Here is a 19,900-nt window from a genome sequence, read left to right as displayed (position 1 = left end):
AGTTCTAGGCCTTATAATTTCGAGGGGTATACTATAGGAGCGTAAAAACATAAAATAAAAGAAATTTAACTTCAGGTATAAGAGAATATGGGGGCTGACCCCCTACCCCGGCCTAGAGCTGCCACTGGGTGTCGAACGAAATCAAAAGACACTGCGTGTATCCTGGTTCTCAAAAGGTTATATCTAGAATATATTGGGAATGGCTAAGGGTATTAAGGTGAAACTCTCAAAAATACTGAGGGGTATATGGAACTATGTCAAATGACACTGTGAGTAGATTGTATATATGGAATTTGCTTTCTGCCATAGGAATTACCATGCTATTTTCTTGCAGCATGTTCCTTAGTACCTTGCCATGCTATTTGCTTGCCTTATGTTCCCTTGGTACCTTTCCAAGCAACGTGATTAAACATGTTTTGAAACTATAGTCGAGATTGTATAACACAATCAGACTGGTTATTGCTATTGATTTCAAAATTACATGGAATTTCACAAGAATATGTAGTGTGGTTTGACGTGCACATTGCAAAAAGCGAGCAAACCTATAAAGTGGTCAAACACGTTTTGAAACTATAGTCGAGATTGTATAACACAACAAGACTGTTTTTTGAGGCAACACCCATTTTTTAGGGCCAATCAGAGACAGCGGAGGTTACTCTATATACGATAACTTGGTTGGTAATTGGATTCAAATAAAAGAAGTTATTTTCATTCGCCTTTGAGATTTTGTATATAATGCTCATGCGTTACGATTAAATTTTCATAAGGTTCTAACATACCATGGATAAACATTTGATATTATTGACTTTGAAGCTATGGCTACATCAATTTATAATGTGAGTTCAGTTTAGAACATTTTCTAATTTATTTCCAAATAAAATCATTTTACATAGTCACCCCTCCAGTAAATTCAAATTCAGGGCATATCCCCATCCCCCCACACTACAAACTCTACAATATGATGATTATAGTCGATAGAAAGCGTAAAATATTCTCTTTTTTCCATTACGTAAACCCCATCTTCCCTCCCCCCTCTGTTTACGAGTTTAATTCATTCATTACAAATAATTATTTCGTTAAAAATGTCATTTCCCATCGTGCATTTAAAATGTGCTTTCGTTGCAGTCTAGATTAAAACCATGTGTGTTTAATCTTTTTACAAAAGGGTGATTTTAATAAAGAAACTTCACACGCTTGTGTAATCGGCACTGATTAATGCCAGATGTGCAGACATGTATACCCTTTGACAAGAAAACGAATGTGGTCATTCTGACACGCAACACTGAAGTTTAGTTTTTGGTTAGCTTTTCATTATACCATATTTATGGCTGACTATTTTTAGATCTATATTTTAAATCATTGTATTGGATTTGATGCAGCGGAGGTACTAATTTTTCTTCTGTAAAAAGGAGAATCATTTTTCCATACTAAATTTTTTCTTCTTTTTTAAGGAGGATTCCGACAATTACTCTCCCCCTGAAAAGAGAGCGAGAGGGAACGATGCCACATCGATGCAAGTTGCAAGGCCTTCCATCATAAGATATGCCGGTTCCATTTCATATGCCTTGGACCATCCATTGACAACTCAAATTTTAATGCCCGGAGCCTCTTACGCCAGTGCCAGCTCTGCGCAAACCTCTATGTAGCCTGGTAGAAAATTGAAAAGAGATTGGATGGATTCTCATAATGCCTCAGCCCCGACTACTCAAGATCGTGAGATTGCCCCCCTTCATGCTTTTCCTGGACCATCCGGCACACAAGGGCAGTCTTAATTTGGAAATGTAAGCATTTTTACCTAATGTTCTTTACTTTATTGCTATTACAAATAGTATACTATTAAACGAATATATTCCGAGGAAAAGGAATCTGCTTCTAGTCTGAACACTATTTTTTATGTATGGCTATATTTTTAGGAAAAAAGAGTCAGTTTTTTAATGAGGTAACAGTAAGATAATTTAGTTGATTTTTTTTACCGAATTTTATTTCTTTTAGTAAAACATTGCGATGTGTGTGCGCGTGTTTGCACATGTGTGTGTGTGTGTGTGTGGGCGTGTACGTGTGTGTGTGTGTGTGTGTGTGTGTGTGTGCGTGTGTGTGTGTGCGTATGTGTGTATGTGTGCGTGTGTGCGCATGTGTGTGTGTGAGCGTGTACGTGTGTGTGTGTGTGCGTGTGTGTGTGTGTGAACATGTGTGTGTGTGTGTGTGTGTGAACATGTGTGTGTGTGTGTGTGTGAACGTGTGTGTGAACGTGTGTGTGCGCATGTGTGTGAGTGATCGTGTACGTGTGTGTGTATGTGTGCGTGTGTGTGTGTGCTATTAGCAAAATTCGTAATTTATTATGCACTTGTTTTGTAAACAATGCAATAAGCAAAAATTTGTAACTTATTATGCATTTGTATGATAAATACGAATCCAATTAAGAAAAAAACAACATTAAACGGGTAGATTTGTAGGAAAAGGAATCTTCTTCTAGTCTGATCGCTATTTCTTATGGATGGTTCGATATGTAGGAAAAAAGACTCAGTTTTATTAATGAGGTATTAAGACAATTATTGAGTGGATTTTTTTACTGTATTTTATTGCTATTAGTCAAACGTTGCGATGTGTGCGTGAGTGTGTGTGTGAGCATGTACGTGTGTGTATGTGTGTATGTGCGTGTTTTTATGTGTGTGTGTATATGTGTGTGTGTATGTTTTTATGTATGTTTGTATGTATGGGTGTGTGTGTGTGTGTGTGTGTGAGTGTGTGTGTGTGTGTGTGTGAACGTGTTTGCGCGTGTGCGTGTGCGTATGTGTGTGTGCGCATGCGTGTGTGTGAGAGTGTACGTGTGTGTGTGTGTGCACGTGTATGCGCATGTGTGTGTGTGTGTGTGAGCGTGTGTGTGCACGTGTGTGTGCGCGTGTGTGTGTGCGTGCGTATCTGTGTGTGTGTGTGTTTGTGTGTGTATGTGTGTGTGTTTGTGTGTGTGTGTGTGTCTGTCTGTGTGTGTGTGTGTGCGTGTGTGTGTGCGAACGTGTGTGCGCGTGTGCAAGTGCGTCTGCGTATGTGTGTGTGCGCATGTGTGTGTGAACCTGTACGTGTGTGTGTGTGCGCGTGTGTGCGCATGTGTGTGTGTGTGTGAACGTGTGTGTGTGTGCGTGTGTGTGTGCGTGTGTGTGTGTGTGTGTGCGTGTGAGTGTGCGCGCTTGAGTGCGTGTGTGTGTGTGTGTGCGAGCGTTTCTGTGTCCGTGTGTGTGTGTGTGTGCTATTAATAAAAATTTGTAATTTAATATACATTCGTTATATAAATAATGCTATAAGCAAAATTTTCAATTTATTATGCATTTGTTTGATAAATACGAATCCAATTAAAAACACATTTGTTTGATAAATAATATGAATACAAATCCGACTAAGAAACTAAAGTGTACTATAATTGTGGTAAAAATTTACTCACAGAGAAGAACACTCCATCTATTCATTTTGATTTCAGTAAGAAGCTACGAAATCAACTGCCTACCCTGGTCCAGGACTTCAGAAAATCGTGGGCAATTGTCCCCTGTTGCCGGATGATGTTAGTGAAGGTACGTTGTTTAGTATCCCCCCAGATTTTCAATTTACAACGGAAGAAATGGATAGTCTTAAGGAAATTGTTGGATCTAATGTTTCCGGGGACATTTTTGACGACGACTTTATTATTAATGAGTTGGGTCCTGTGCAAATAGGTGCAGGACATGAAAATAGCGTCACGTCCCCGGAACTACGTGAATTTTATTTGCTGGAATCAGCTCTAGGTCACTTGCAGACACATAGGGTAGATTTTAATCCCTCCGAGACAACCCTGGTTGACCGGGGTGTCATTTTAACAGACCCTGTAAATGTTCTTCATACCTACATCGACCAAATTCAAGCACTTATTGAGATTCGGTAATTAAAGCATCGGTAAAACAAAAAGTTTATTTACAAAAGGGGACATCTGGGGACATTTTTTATTTTCATTTTGCAACTGACAATCAAACTTTTTACCCTGGTCTAAATGAATTTGAGGGTAGCTTTTTCAATTGGGTTAATAAATTAATACCAACTTTGGACATATTTAACGAGAGGGGAAGCGGGTCCACCGTTTTATACATTGAAAATATGGATCTGAATCTCAGTAGATTTAAAAAAGCTTTATTTTAAGAGGGTTGGGTAGTAATCGACGAATAAAATGCCACTCAGATTTGTCGGCTACAGGGGGGGGGGGTCCAGGGTTTCAATTTTGAAACTGAGCTGCCATGCTTTAAGTATGTATTTTTAGCAGCAGCTCATAAAACATTAAAAAATGATTCATCAATGAAAAATCTCGACAGACTTACACGTAACGGAGGAGACAATTTCCCTAAAGTAAATTTTGATTGTTTTGAGGGAAAGTATCCGGTGTCCTTAAAAGAAATAACCATATTTGAAAAAGCAAACGAAAATCTTGGTTTGGGGGTGGTTGCTCTCCAGTATGACGCGGAATTTGTAAACAGGAGAAAGAAATCGTATAAAAAAGGGGTCTTATATTCAGTTAGGACACCGTTGGTAGATAATGTTAAAAAATTGGGTTTGGGTTATCTATGAGCCCCCCAAAGATATAAATTCCTATGGTAATTTTTTCCCCGTTACGGCAATAAGTCGACTCTTGTCCCAATGCACGAAGAAAGGGGAATGTCACTATTGCCCCATGTGCCTTTCCTCATTTAGATCTGAAAGAACATTGACATATCAAATGAGATATTGCAAAATTCATGGCGACCAAAGAATAGAAATGCCGGCAGAAGGCAAAGATACTACACAATTTAAAACTTCCAAAATTCCCTGCTACAGGTTGACAAAGTATCTTAAGATTGTGAATCAAGACTGGTGGAGGTATCGGACCCATCAAGGCCAAATATAGTCAAGGAACACAAACTAGTTGCGTGTTCCTATGCGCAAGCCCATTGCGATTCTAAAAATAAAATGCAATTGGAAGAGTTTTTTTTACTATGGATCAGGAAGGTAGCATGGAGAAGCTATTGTTGTCTTTAATAAAAACAGCGAACGGTGCAATTTCATGATTGCGTCACACCAACTACCCAATGTCATTATCAGATAAGAAGCAGCGGGCAATAGAAAAGGGGACAATTTGTTGGGTTTGTATGGGTGCTCTTGCCCCAAAAGACGCTGTCCAGGATCACAATCATCTTATTGACCCCAATTCAACGGGGGAAAGTAACTTTCGAGGATGGGCTCACAATTCATGTAATTTAAAAATTGAACAGCAACTCTTTCTTCCGGTTTTTATATACAATTCTAACTACGATCTGAAGTATATGCTACCAGCAATGGCACATCTTCAAAGAAATGGAACAGTGAATAATGCATGGGTGATAGACAGCTTTTCCTACAAAATCATTCCTAAATCATCGGAAAATGTGCTTGTTTTAGAATTTATGTGGAGATATGTTGAGACGACATTGAGTACACGAATAAAATTCACTTTTTAGATTCCTACAGTTTTTCCCCAAATCGTTGAGCGAATTAATTCAGGTGCAGAAAAACGATGACAGTTGCAGCCCTTTCCCCCTTCTCAAACAAAAACTTCTAAATGATTTATGACTTACTGACAGTCAATGGCATCTATTCGTATGATCATTACTCTTCCATCTTAAGATTCACGGACAAAATTGTTCCATCGGTTGAATCGTTTTACGAAATTCTGCACGATCGTAGAGGCAGTCCCGAGGAATACAGTTTTGCTACAAAAGTGTGGGCAGAGGGAGGATGTAAAAACGGGTTTGACTACTGCAAGCTGTATTTGTCGAGTGATGTGTTAACTTTGTTAGACATTTTGTGTAAAAATACGGACAAAATATATGGGGAATTTAATCTTGATTTAGGATATTATTTTTCATCTCCTCATCTGGTAATGGACCTCATCCTAAAAATTAGCGGGGGAAAAATCGGGCTGATCAATGACATCGATCAGCACCTGTTCATCGAGAGGTCAATGAGGGGTGGATACATTTTTCACGGGGATCTTATCTTGGAAACTGATCCAACTGGAGAGAAGACGGGGACAAAATCAGATGCAGTTTTCTTTTATATGAATTCTCTCTAATCCTCAGTCATGTCCCATTATGCACTACCCTGCGATGAATTTAAATGGCTCAATGACCCTCAAGCCTCCAATTTTCCCAACATTGACAGTGTTGAGGAGAATGAGCCAGTTGGATGTTTTTTTTTTAAATTTATGGGGAGATACCAGTTGAGCTTCAGGATTCGGTAAAGGATTTTGTTTTCCATGCATCAATAGACCTGTGACTAGGGACTCTTTGAGTCCCCGCAACAGACGTTTGGTCGAGGTGGACGGATTTCATTGGTCACCTTCAAAACAAAAACTTATTGCTGATCTTCTGCCGAAGAAAAATATTGTTGTACATCATGTGGCTTTGAAAATGGATTTGCAACAACGGTTTCAACGTCAAAAAGGGTCATAGAGCCCTCCAGTTTAGCCAAAAACCCTATCTGAAAACGTTTGTTGACACTTTTGTTAAGAAACATTTTGAAGCGCAAACACAAGCCGAAAAAGATATTTAAAAGCTTATTTTGAATTTAGTTTCTGGTAAAATGTGTAAGAGTGTCCGAAAATGGGGATATCTTGTAGTCGTGACCGATTTGGAGCGTAGCGCTTGAATTGTTGACAATACATACTACACTTTCTTCACAACCAATGGCTCGGACATGGTACTATTTAATAGAAAAAAAGAAGCATTGTCCTGAATAAAAATATTGCTGCAGGCAGTGCAATCTTGGATATCTCTAAAAACCTCATGTTGAAATTCAACAACAATGTGGCTAGGGTACAGTGGCCGGAGAAGGGGCAAGTAGAGGTCTGCAACGGGGACACAGACCCTCTACTGCTAAAAGTAAAAACCCAAGCCTAATTGATAATTCGGAACACGTTGAAATCATCAGCTTGTTGAGAAACTGTACGAATTGGTGTGGGCCTTATACGGAGATAGCGAAACATTGAGCGCCAATTTAGCTTCAGATTTTTAAATCAGGACTGTTACAAGACATTATTTCCCTTAGCATTTCTCCAAGTCCGATGGTGTTCTTTTTGCAAACACACAACGAGGAAATAAAGAAACGTTGCAAAGGAGTGCCCACGCGCTATATGGATAAGAATTTTGACATGGACATCTATAGGAATTGTATTGTTGAAAATACAATTCCACGAGCAAAATTGCTGGCAATTTGTTCACTGAACTACAGGAACTTCACTGTAAATATAGAAAAAATTGCAATTAGTACCATTTCGGACAAGGTCTAAGTTTGTCAAGACGGTGTCACTGCCCTTCCCCTGGGGCACTATTTAACTTCCGACCGAATTGAATATGTTAGCCATAGGGAAAGTCTCGGTTTGAGTAAAATCCAATAAATTTCCCAAAACCTTGGAGGGGGGCTCGCGGCCTGGGGGGGCCTCGTAACCCGGGGAGGGCACCCAGCCGGCCGCCAGCGGGAGGCGCGCCGCCACTACCAAAGTTATCTTTTTTTTACTTAGAGCAGATTTTTTTTGTAAATATACATGTTGCATTCAAGTTTAAAAAAATGATGTAAAAAAGTGATATTATTCTAAGTGTATTTTTTTTCATTAAATGTTGTACTTTTTTTATAAATAAAGTTTATTTATTAAAGTGCTTTTTCTAGTGCATTTTTTAAAATAATTTTTTTTATTATAAATAAATTTAAAAACAATCAAGTGTATTTTTCATTGTTTTCTTTAAAGTGCTGTTTTTTCATACAAGAAATATGATTCTCCAGTGATTTTGTTCTCATTATTCTTGAACGGACTAGTAGGGAAGTTATTTAGTCATTAGACAACTATAGTCTACAGTTAGTTTTCTAGGTGAACTGTTGAAGGGAACATATATCAATTTAAAACACCATTCAGATCGCTTCTGTGTGGCCCGTCAATATCAGGCCAAACAACACTCTTAACTAAAATAATTACAAATTGCGATAAAATTTTTGTGGAAAGCCGAAAAAAAATCTACTGTTGTTACAGTATTTAGCAGGAGTCATACGATAAAATAAAAGCAATTGGCACTACGGCGTTGGTGCAGATACAATTTATACAAGGACTTGATGTGTTCAACATTGTTGAAGCAAACTCTTCGTTAATCATTCACGATCTGGCTGAATCTGCTGATCAATAGCCCCAGAAAATACTGCAATTGTTCACAGTCTACTATCATCATAAACATATTTCCGTTACTCTGGTTCTATACAACCTCTTTCACCAGAGCAAATGTATGCGAACACTTACATTGAACTGCACCTACTATATCATCTACAGAGTTGTTTCTGATTCTAGCTCGCTAATAACTCTCAATAAACAAATATATCCAGGCGCCCCCAAATTTTTGCTCTCAGCGTACAATCAGGCAACTAATAAACCCTACGGCTATAGCCCATTGGCTCTTGATAAAAATACACCCGAGGATTTGCGCACAATCACATATATTTTGGACGTTGGAACTACAGTATGTGTCTCCGTAAACAGTAAAAAGAGCTATTAATCACCATCATGACATGGAAGAACCTAAATGAAAATTGATAATTATTTCCAGTTCTAAGCACTTCAAAATCCCCACTTAGGAAAGCCATACTCAAACATGGTATTGACAATGATTTCATTAATCTAAAATCTAAACTTTATTTAAATTTGACCGAGGGCAATGTTCAACTGCCAGAAGTAGTTAAGCAACAGGCAAAGCAACATCGTTCCATTGTACGTACATTGGCCTCTAAAAACAAAGAAAGAATTTTAAAAGGAAACGTCTTCTTCAGGCGGGCGGTAGCTTTTTCACACTTTTACTGCCAATAATTGCAGGACTTGTAAACAGTTTTCTCTAGAGAATGGCCAAACCCTATAAATTGACTCCAATAGAACTAGCTCTCTCACCCGTGGAATAGTTTGAGGACAATCTGAGTAAATTCATTGACAACGAGAATATTAAGGATGACAAAAAACCGCTTTTACTCCAAGATACACTTCACTGACAGGTCAAGATTAAGTCCAATTGCATAAAGATTGGCGGTATTGATCACAAAAAAAGAATCTTTTCCTCGATAGTCTGCTGCTGCTGGGACAAGACTCAATAAAGAGTAATTGGAATCATTTGTGTCGAAATTTTGAAATATAACCCCCCACTAATATCGTGAACAAAGTAAACGACTCATAAAAAATCTCATGGAAAGTGGTCAAGATCATATTCAAGTTGATAGCAATGGGAAAGAGATTATAATTCAAGGAAAGAGCTATAATCTATTTGATTTAATCTATGATATGGTTACAAATCGTAAAGGACTATTATCATTTGACGCTCATCTATACAACTTTCTAAATGCATTAAACTTCCCCAAAATCCTTATTAGCAATAGGCAAAATCTAAAAAAATTAAATGAACATGCACCATTGTCAACATCATTTAAATATGAACATGAAGAGGAAGAAGAAAAAGATTTTAAATCACTTTTGGAAAATATTAGCACACCTAGTGAAAACTTGACAATAAGGAGGAGCAGCACACAACTGATATCTAGACAAAAGCGAAGACATATCAAGTCAATGTCACCACCACCACCACCAACCACTAGTATACAAAAGGGTAGAGGGCGTTACACTACACGTTTAAATTCAAAATGGTTGAAGTTCTGAAACGTGTTTATGAAAATATTGGTGAAGTGGCGAGTTTAAGTTCCCCCACCACTCTTTCCAAAGTCACTGGTTTTCAGACTAAAAGTTTACAAGACTATCTACAAAATGAAACAAGTTACACTCTGTATAGAAATCATAGGCTTTGTGCTAATGATTATCGAAAAACTACAGCCTTTTTTCAATTGCATATACTGCAAGCAGATCTCCTAACTCTAGATGAGATTCAAAGACGTCACAATACACCGTACAAGTACGTTCTACTTGCAATCAGTGTTTTTAGTCGTTATGCATATGCCATTCAATTGCGGTCAAAGAGAGGTGTTGAAGTTGCCCAGGCCATTGAAAGTATTCTCGAAAAGGATTCGTATAAAAAAATTCAAACGGATCGTGGTAGTAAATTTGTTAATCCACATGTTTCAACAGTACTAGCGAAATATAATACACTGCTCTGTCATAGTCATAGCCCTATAAAGGCTTCATTGGCCGAACAATTGATAAGAACTATTCGACTTTTAATTTCAAGATATTGTACATTGAAAAATGTATCTGCTTTTATTCATGATTTAGATAAAATCATGTTGATTTATGATCAGCTACCTCATCGATCATTGTCCAATTCAACCCCAATGGCAGTTCATAAATCTGATCATGATACAATTGGCACCTTTCTTAAACAATATTCCAATGAAACGATTGTCAAGAAGAAAAAATTAAATGTTGGTTATACTGTTCAAATTAATAGAACAAGTAATGTTTTTGAAAAGGATAATTACTTGTGGTCCACATAAATTTTTAAAGTGGCAAAAATCCCAGACACTAAACCCATAACTTATCGTTTGCACGATACCACAGATGAAGAGATTCTTGACGGCTTTTATGACTATGAACTACAAAAAGTTAAAAATAATAGTGAAATCTTTCAAATTGAAAAGATGTTAAAGACTCGTACTCACAAGGGTAGGAAACAGTTACTTGTTCGGTGGCTTGGATACATTTCTGACTTTGATTCTTGTATCAGTGTTGAAGATATTGACAATGCCCAGTGATTTCTATGTAACATTTATGTCCAACGTATTCGATCCTCTCTACAATGACTTGAATAAAACAAGTGACTTTACGACGAAACCTTCCCTCGCCTTCAAATTCGATGACGGAAAGTATGAAGTGGGTCTTGTCGACTGTACTTTAAAAAATACCTATGAAATCCTGAGAATATATCGGGAGTACGACGTAAAAGTTATACTATCCGACTGGTCACTCTTTGTCAAGTATGAATGGGTTGAAGCACTTAAATCTAGCGAATATCCAAATGTCAAATTGAAATATATTGAATATGATAATATGACAGATTTGTGTCGTACAATCAATACAAAAATCTCATATCGTAGGAATGGTACATTCCATTTTAATTATTCAATGGAACACGATAGGATTTACATTACCTCACCTGTTGACACTGAAATGATTATTCTCAATACTAATCTGAGAGACGCTCTTGGCTTGAAACATAATTTGATCATTGGGGAAAATGCTGGCTCTGTTCAAGGGATGGATCAAGTTATTTTTGCTGATTATACTCCCGGTTTCGTCTCGGACTCTTGCATTTTTCTGTATGCATCTTTTGTGGAAACATCGAGAGTCGGTAATTCAAATGCCCCCCTCCTACGTGTTCTTGAACGAAAAACAACCCATGAATTTGTTCACCACTATAATATAAATCATCTTCAGTATGTTCCTGTAAACACTTCGTATTTGTAACTCTGTCAGTTAACACTAAGAAGTGAATTGGGTGACCCTCTAGTAATAACAAAAAGCTTAGCAGTGATTACATGTCATTTTCGACCCATTTTTGGCGACATTAGCACCATCACCTAAAATGAGCAATAGAAGAATTCCATTTGTCTGTCCCGATATCGATTGCTATGTTGGTGCTCTGAGTCCACGTCAAATAGGCAATGGATTGGACTGCTACAAGGGGCGTACTATAATGTATGGCTATGGTCTTGGTAGCTGGTTTGCTAGGTTATTTCGTTCTGCACTACCCCTTGCCAGAAAATATCTTGCACCTGCTGCATCAAATTTTGCTGCCTCAACACTACAGGACTGTGGGTCGGGTAAGAATTTCAAGGAGAGTGTTAAGGAAAATGTTAGATCTTTAGCAAGAGCCGTTGGTGAGCACTTAAAATTTCAGCAAAATGGGAAGGGCTTGAAAAGGATGCGTGCGCCTCAATCACTCATCAATCTCTATCCAGGCGCGAAGCGAAGGACATCAACAAGGACTTTGAGGAATAAAACAACAAAGACCAATAAGCAGAAGAAGAAAAAGAAAAAGATTGTTAGATCAAAGAAGGATTTCTTTTCATAAGATGAATTATCTCCCCCACAAGGAATCATATCCATCAATCAGTTCCTCATTGAATCTGTTCAATGCTGAAAATGTTGATGTCAGTTTCAAGTATGGCTACTATTAACAATTTCACCCTCAACAACCCCTCTCGGAAAATATACACTTTCAAATATTTTCCAATGAAGACTATTTCATTGATTGGTCATCAAAATTTATTGATTTAAATGTTGCGATGAAGAAAAAGTCAGATAATACAGCTCCAACTGCTGCCGATGGTCTCTCCTACGAAAACTGGATTCTAAACAACCTGTTCAAACAAATTAATACATGTACGAATGGGATATTGGTGAGGACTTGGGATTATTTATGTAACAATGCAATCTACATAGAGTTTATGATAACCAAACTAAAGCCATACTAAGAACTGAGAGGTAAATCATTGGGCTATGAATATCGACCAGATGTTGGTACTGACGGCAATACGACTGTTGCAGTGACCCAGGAGTATCATGTAGTTGGAAAATTAAATCATGAGATATTAAATATATCCCAATGGTTATCCCCCCCCCCCCCCAATGTCAAGATTAACATAAAGTTGCAACTAGCCCCGTCGAATTTCATTTTGAGAAAAACACTTGCTGCAGCACCCGATGCAAATGTCATTATCACATCGGAATTCTCCAAGTCCGAAAACAACAGGTTATGAGCTCTGTTGCATTGGCAATGGAAAAGCTAAGAGCCAATGGCAACAACATTAAACTTCTTGTTCTCTATACGATCACCAATCAACGTCACATTGCCACCGGATCTCATAGCTATACCGATTCATCATTTATCAATGGGGAAATCCCATCAAAATTGGCTTTGGCCTTTGTGAAGAGTGGTAGTGCTGTTGGATCCTGGACTGAATCCCCCCATGATTTTATCATGGAGTACGAGTTGATCTGTACGAGTTGACCATGCAATCCCTAGATCATGACTCCCAACTATTTGAAAATGGAATAACCGACTCAATATTTTCAAAAAATCATGGTGTAATTGTTTTGGACTTGTCAGGGACCCAGGATATGAGCATAGTACGTACAGGGAATGTACGTTTAGAGTGCACATTTGCCGATGCTTTGACTGAGAGTATCACGCTGATATCATTGAGTCAATTTGAAACCTATTGAGAAACCACATCCAACGGCAGTGCTCTACTAGACCTAGCACCATGAACACAAACCAAATAATCAACGTATTTAGTATGGATCCATACATGTCCCAGTACAAGTCCTATTGCATACCATCGGACTTAATTGAAAACATTCAATGTTTTAACAATGCCCTAATCATTGTTAATAGCAGTCCATCGACTTTGAAGACTGGCCATTGGCTATGCATCTTTCAAACAGCGAAGAATATTGAATTTTTTTATCGTCTTGGCCTGTCGTATAAATTCTGCACTCCATACATCAGCAACTTTATTGAGAGCAGTAGGAAAACTATTATTCAAAAACAACGAAGAGTACAGGATTTAACGACTAAGACATGTGGCTTTCATGCACTACTCTTTTTCATGTTCAGATGTCGTGGCTATACCTACAAGCAGTATCTCGACATCTACATTGACTTACCTCGATTGAACGACTTTCTAGTGGAAAATATGCTTACAAGCGTGTTTAATATTGATTTTAGTGCCCTAAAAATAAAATGTTATAAAATTATATGTGAAATTGTTTATTAATAAATGAAAAATAATGTATATGCATGATAAACCCGGCTTTTCTACTCTTTAGATTTCATCTTCTACTAGGTAAAGGTATTTGTTGAGAACTAATAATGCGGATAGATTTTCCGAATTCACAGTATACTGATCCTGTTGGTTTTCAGTGGCAGGCTCGCATTTATGAAAATAAAGTGTAACTTTACTCTTATCATATCTATTTTTATAGGCAAAATTACTTTCCTCAATCATTCTATAGAATTCGCATGTTTCAATTTGCTTATTTGAAGCAATGTCCCAAACAGTGTCCTCAGGTGGCGAATCAAATTCTGTCACAGCCAAATAAAAATTAGTGGGTTTATAATCGTAGTAGTCATTGTCTTCACAACGATGACGTAGAAACCAAATTCTTTTGTTGTTCCAACAGTTGAATCACTGAACCAGCTCCTCCACCCAGAACAATCTAAAACCACAACGATACCAATCTCTTAAGAATAATTTAAAATCACGCTTAGGATTCTGTCGAATTATACCAGGATATGTATTCTCCCATTGATTACATTTATCATAGGGGCAATTGGAGCATAGGTGTCCTCTAGGATGAGAGTCACACACCTCTTCAAGACAGGAATTACAACCTTTAATTTGTACAACATATCCTCTATGCAATTTACACGGGTTGCATAATCTAGACTTTTCATCATACTCATCAATTCACAGTATACTGATCCTGATGTGCTGCAATGTCAGGGTCACATTTTCTACAGTAGAGAGTAACTTCACTCTTGTCATATCTCTTTGTATAGTCAATGATACTATTCTCATTCATTTTGTAGAATTCACATGTTTGAATTTGCTAATTTGAAGCAATGTCACAAACAGTGTCCTCAAGTGGCGAATCACATTCCGTCACAGCAAAATAAAAATCAGTCGGTTTATAATCATAGTAGTCATTGTCTTCACAACGATGACGCAGAAACCAAATTTTTTTGTTGTTCCAACAGTTGAATCGCTGACCCTGCTCCTCCTCCCAGAACAATCTAAAACCACGACGATACCAATCTTTTAAGAATAAACTAAAATCACGCTTAGGATTCTTTCGAATCATACCAGGATATGTATTCTCCCATTGATTACATTTATCATAGGGGCAATTGGAGCATAGGTGTCCTCTAGGACGAGAGTCACACACCTCTTCAAGACAGGAATTACAACCTTTAATTTGTACAACATATCCTCTATGCAATTTACACGGGTTGCATAATCAACACTTTTCATCATACTCATCAATCATTGTGCAATTCTCACATGATGACCAGCTGCCCAGTGTGTACATGCATAGCGGACATGTATGGAACATTTTTTTCATGTGTTGACACTCTCACCGCCACATTGAAACTGAGCTAGCCACAACAAATTGAGTGTGATAGAGAGAGAGGATTAAATCATCCTTGAACTCCATCTTTCTCGCGAAAAAAAAAGTCCTAAATTTCTAAACTAGTGTTAAAAAGCATATCCACAATATCATTTGCCGTGTCGTGATTAATATATCAATAAATTGTGTAAATGCATTTGGACCACAGCGTAAAAGCTTCATGCAATAGTCTAATGATGGAGAATCAGTTGTCATTATATCGACAAGCATTCCCTGAGAAAATATCTTCCTTTGAATAGACAGATCTAGAAAATCATCAGCTAGAATCAATTATTTGTGCATAAGAACTAGATTCCCCATGATTCGCTCTTTCTCAAATCTATCCATTTTTTAGAGTCCTAACACTCTCACAACCAACTTCGGACTAACCAGAATTTTTTTTCTAGTCTAAAAATATACGCTAGTCTACTATAGAAAGAAAAATACCTTTGATTTAGAAACAATTTTATTGAGCATAATTACAATAATAATAATCACTGATTTATTTTGTTCTCATCAATATATTTCACTAGCACATCTAATGCTGCCTCAAGTCTATTTATAGGCACAATGTTCAGTTTCGCAGCAAAACATAATTGTAAATTTGCCATTTTCAATCTGCTTAATGATATCACATATCTAGCATATATATCGTCCTATTCAAGGACGTGGCCATTGAAGGCCACGTTTGGTACTCGTATATCTTTGCTGCTGATGCTGCTGGCTACACCATCAATCTCCAATAGTGTAAATGCTCCACTCATTTTCTCTACTAATATCCTCTCAAATAAACTATTCTCTTTGAATTCAATTCTCTTACTAATAAAAATTGCAATGAAAATCACTCCTTTTATTCGAATCCAATTACCAATCAAGTTATCGTATATAGAGTAACCTCCGCTGTCTCTGATTGGCAATAAAAAATAGGTGTTGCCTCAAAAACCAGTCTGGTTGCGTCATACAATCTCGACTATAGTTTGAAAACGTGTTTAATCACGTTGCTTGGAAAGGTACCAAGGGAACATTAGGCAAGCAAATAGCATGGCGAGGTACTAAGGAACGTTCTCCAAGTAAATAGCATGGTAATTCCTATGGCAGCAAGCAAATTCCATATATACAATCTACTACTGTGTGCATTCAAATTGTCAACACAGCGTATGTAAAATATCTCATGAACATCTAATGATCGTAAATTGAATCTTTTATGGAATATTGATTGGGATCTGGAATTAAATAACTGCCTTTATGTACGTACCCACTGTCAAAGTAACCTCTCTTCGACCTCACACCGTGCATATACTCAAGTCAAAGTCACAAATAAAAAGAGTGTAAAGAGCCAGAAATAAAGAGAGCTGAGTGTAATAAAATATGAATAAAAACAGAATGTAAACAAAAAGTCGGATTCAGAGCCAAATCTGGTCCAGTCAAAACTTTTCACCTGCTAAAATATGCCGGTTTACCTAGGAAGTACTAGGAAAAAGAAATTAATTATCTAATATCTAATATCACATATTAAAAATAATTTCTTAACTTCTAATAAAATATGAACGGTATATGGTGATTAATAAAGCATTTTTCACAATTCAATCCAATAAAACATAAAAATAGTCTGTATTTTATTTATTCATTTATTATCAATTATTAACAAAAAAAGAAACATAAAAAAATCCTCTCCAAGGTCCAGAACATGATATTGAGGGATTTCCCAGCATTATTTAAAAAACCGATCAGAAATTAAATAAGGAGCAACAACAAAACTTAAAAGAACAGACATTATTACGTATATGAAGGGGCTCGCCCACTAGTCAATACCTTGCTCTTTAAGTCAAATATTTTTAGTACTTTCATAAGAGCTATTTATTCTTATTAACGGCCTTTGTGATTAAGGGGTCATTTTTAAAGAGCTGGAACTAAAATTCGAACTTCCGCGTAAAGAGCGTGGTATTGACTAGGGGACGAACCCCCTAATATATGTATTAAAAATATATAAATATAGATATTCGTTACGTAAGTTAATTCGTAAGTTACGTATATTTATTACTAATAAAAACGTTCGTAAATAAAATTAAACAACTTTGAGAAAAGCCATTTAACCAAATAAAAGTAAAATTAATATGCATATTTTGTCTTAATTATTTATGTACGGTGAGCCAAAATCAAAACCTGCATTAATTCAAAAACGTTCAAAAATTAAATAAAAAACAAGTTTTTCCAACTGAAAGTAACGTGCAACATTAAAACTTAAAACGAACAGAAATTATTCCGTATATGAAAGGGACTATCCCCTCCTCAAAGCCCCGCTCTTTACGCTAAAGTTAGACTCTTGATCACAACTCTATTTTTTAAAACAATAAAAAATATAATGTATCTTATTCTTATTCAATAAGGTCTCTTCTTCTTCTTCTCTAGGTCCCAGAGGATACATTCACATCTTCTTCTTCTCTCAAATTCTTGCACTGATTACTTGCTGTCCTTATTTAGTAGATGGTATCTACAAGTATGAAAACTACGATGCTAGTAACGAAGGCGCTTTAGGATCTTTATCATTAAGCTGTATAATTTTGCTTCCTAATAGAGGGGTAGAAAGTAGCTAATGAGGGCATCAAATGATACAGGGTTATTCAGCTAATGGCTGAAATTTCCCAGTCTTGTAGAATCCTGATCCAATGGATTACAATCAAAGAAAAGGTCTGAGTGATGTTCAGAAGTCTCGAAATTTCGAGCTCCTGTCAGTTCTTGGACTAGGGAGATCTACTGCCTTGTATACTAGAGTATCACTTGCCCTCCAATCACTTTCGACTATTAAAAAGGGCACTAGGTTTTTGAATTTCTAATCAAATGAGCCTTTTTTGAAGTTTCTACGACAACACCTTCTACAAAAACCTTATATGCCCCCAGGGCATAACTTAACACCCTTGCCCTGAGGATCGTGGGGGAGTCTCCTCCTCAAAAACATATTGTCTATCTGAAAATCAACTCCGCTGAACAAAATGGATTACTCTAAATCTTTGTTTAGCTGTGTTTGGGGAAATGACGGGCGTGGCGGGGGCTATTTACACTCAAATCACTTTCGACAATTAAAAAGGGCACTATCCCTTTAATTTCCAATTGAATGAGCCTTTTTTGAAGTTTCTAGGACAACACCTTCTATAAAAAACCTTATATGCCCCAGGACATAACTTAAAACCCTTGCCCTGAGGGTTGTGGGTGAGTGTCCTCCTCAAAAATGTATTTTCTATCTGGAAATCAACTACGCTGAAAAAAATATCTATCTCAAAATTTTGATTGGATGTGTTTGGGGGAATGATTGGCGTGGCGGGGGGGCTAGTTGCCCTCCAATCAATTTCGACTATTAAAAAGGGCACTAGAACTCTCGATTTCCAATCCAATGATCCCACTTTGAAGTTTCTTCGATGAACCCTTCCATATGAAGTGCCTCTGGAAAAAAAATAATAATAATAAAACATTGGAACCGTATGGCCTTTACTATAGGCAACGCTACAGCGTTGGCTCTGAAACACATCCCAGAATCACAGAGTAGTGCAATTCCAGGGGCTAACACTGTTACAAATTTATTTAAAAAGCTAGCTGCTACTGAAGACGATCTACTGCGGACAAAAGATAGTATTTTAACAGAGATTCAGAAAAAAGTAAATGAAAAAATTGGACAGAATAGTAAGCAGTCTCTAGTGCAGCAATGATTATAATTGAGGTGTATGATGCTATTAGCATTGAATACAATCCCAAATTCACAAGAATTGAAAAGCTGTTAAAAGGTCTAAAAGCAAGATGGAGTCTATTGAATCACGTATTTCAAGCGTTGAACCGGATTCTGATGACTTAAAGCAGGAGTCATTGTTTGAAAATCTGGTTTTCCTGGGTGCAAAACAAAAACCTGGTGTTGATCTGAACTCTTCTATACTAAGTGTTGTAAACAAACAGATGGGTTTGGTTGAATTTTCTGTGATCCAGATCGGGAGTGTCAATCGGTTCAAACTTGCTAACCTTTAGAGCTCGAGCACCCCAATTGTAGCGCCAGTGATTGTACAGGTTTGCTGGCGACCGCCAGTGGTCGCAAGCAAAAACGTCTTGAGCGGAGGGTTAATTATGATAAAAACACCCATAGTAACGTCTTAAATATCATCATAGCTATTGTCCTTGACTTGAACATCGCAATTGCTGACGCTATTATTGACGTCACTGCTGTTTCAAATCAGTATTGATGCGTTAGCCTCTCGTTAGCCATTGAATACAATCCCAAATTCACAAGAATTGAAAAGCTGTTAAAAGGTCTGAAAAGTTAGATGGAGTCTATTGAATCACGTATTTCAAGTGTTGAAGCGGATGTTGATGACTTAAAGCAGGAGTCACTGCTAGAAAATCTGGTTTTCCTGGGTGTAAAACAAAAACCTGGTGTTGATCTGAACTCTTCTATACTAAGTATTGTAAACAAACAGATGGGTTTGGTTGAATTTTCTGTGATCCAGATCGGGAGTGTCAATCGGTTCAAACTTGCTAACCTTTAGAGCTCGAGCACCCCAATTGTAGCGCCAGTGATTGTACAGGTTTGCTGGCGACCGCCAGTGGTCGCAAGCAAAAACGTCTTGAGCGGAGGGTTAATTATGATAAAAACACCCATAGTAACGTCTTAAATATCATCATAGCTATTGTCCTTGACTTGAACATCGCAATTGCTGACGCAATTATTGACGTCACTGCTGTTTC

General features: G+C 37.3%; 1 protein-coding gene across 1 annotated transcript in view; it reads left to right on the top strand.

Annotated features, from left to right (window-relative positions):
• Window positions 1-18,876, top strand: part of LOC148950668 (melanopsin-B-like) — a 78,465-nt gene extending 59,589 nt beyond the window's left edge. Inside the window, exons 5-7 of the mRNA XM_089091915.1 lie at window positions 13,835-13,851; window positions 17,585-17,728; window positions 18,668-18,876. Of these exons, the coding sequence (XP_088948041.1) occupies window positions 13,835-13,851; window positions 17,585-17,728; window positions 18,668-18,876 (370 nt within the window). The remainder of the gene's footprint in view (window positions 1-13,834; window positions 13,852-17,584; window positions 17,729-18,667) is intronic.
• Window positions 18,877-19,900: the final 1,024 nt, after the last annotated feature.

Source organism: Artemia sp. Qi Xiang Cuo, chromosome 7 (genome assembly GCF_049724085.1).
Source record: "Artemia sp. Qi Xiang Cuo chromosome 7, ASM4972408v1, whole genome shotgun sequence".
Lineage (NCBI taxonomy): Eukaryota > Metazoa > Arthropoda > Branchiopoda > Anostraca > Artemiidae > Artemia > Artemia sp. Qi Xiang Cuo.
Note: the sequence above shows the minus strand (reverse complement) of the source record. Positions and strands in the feature narration are given on the sequence as shown.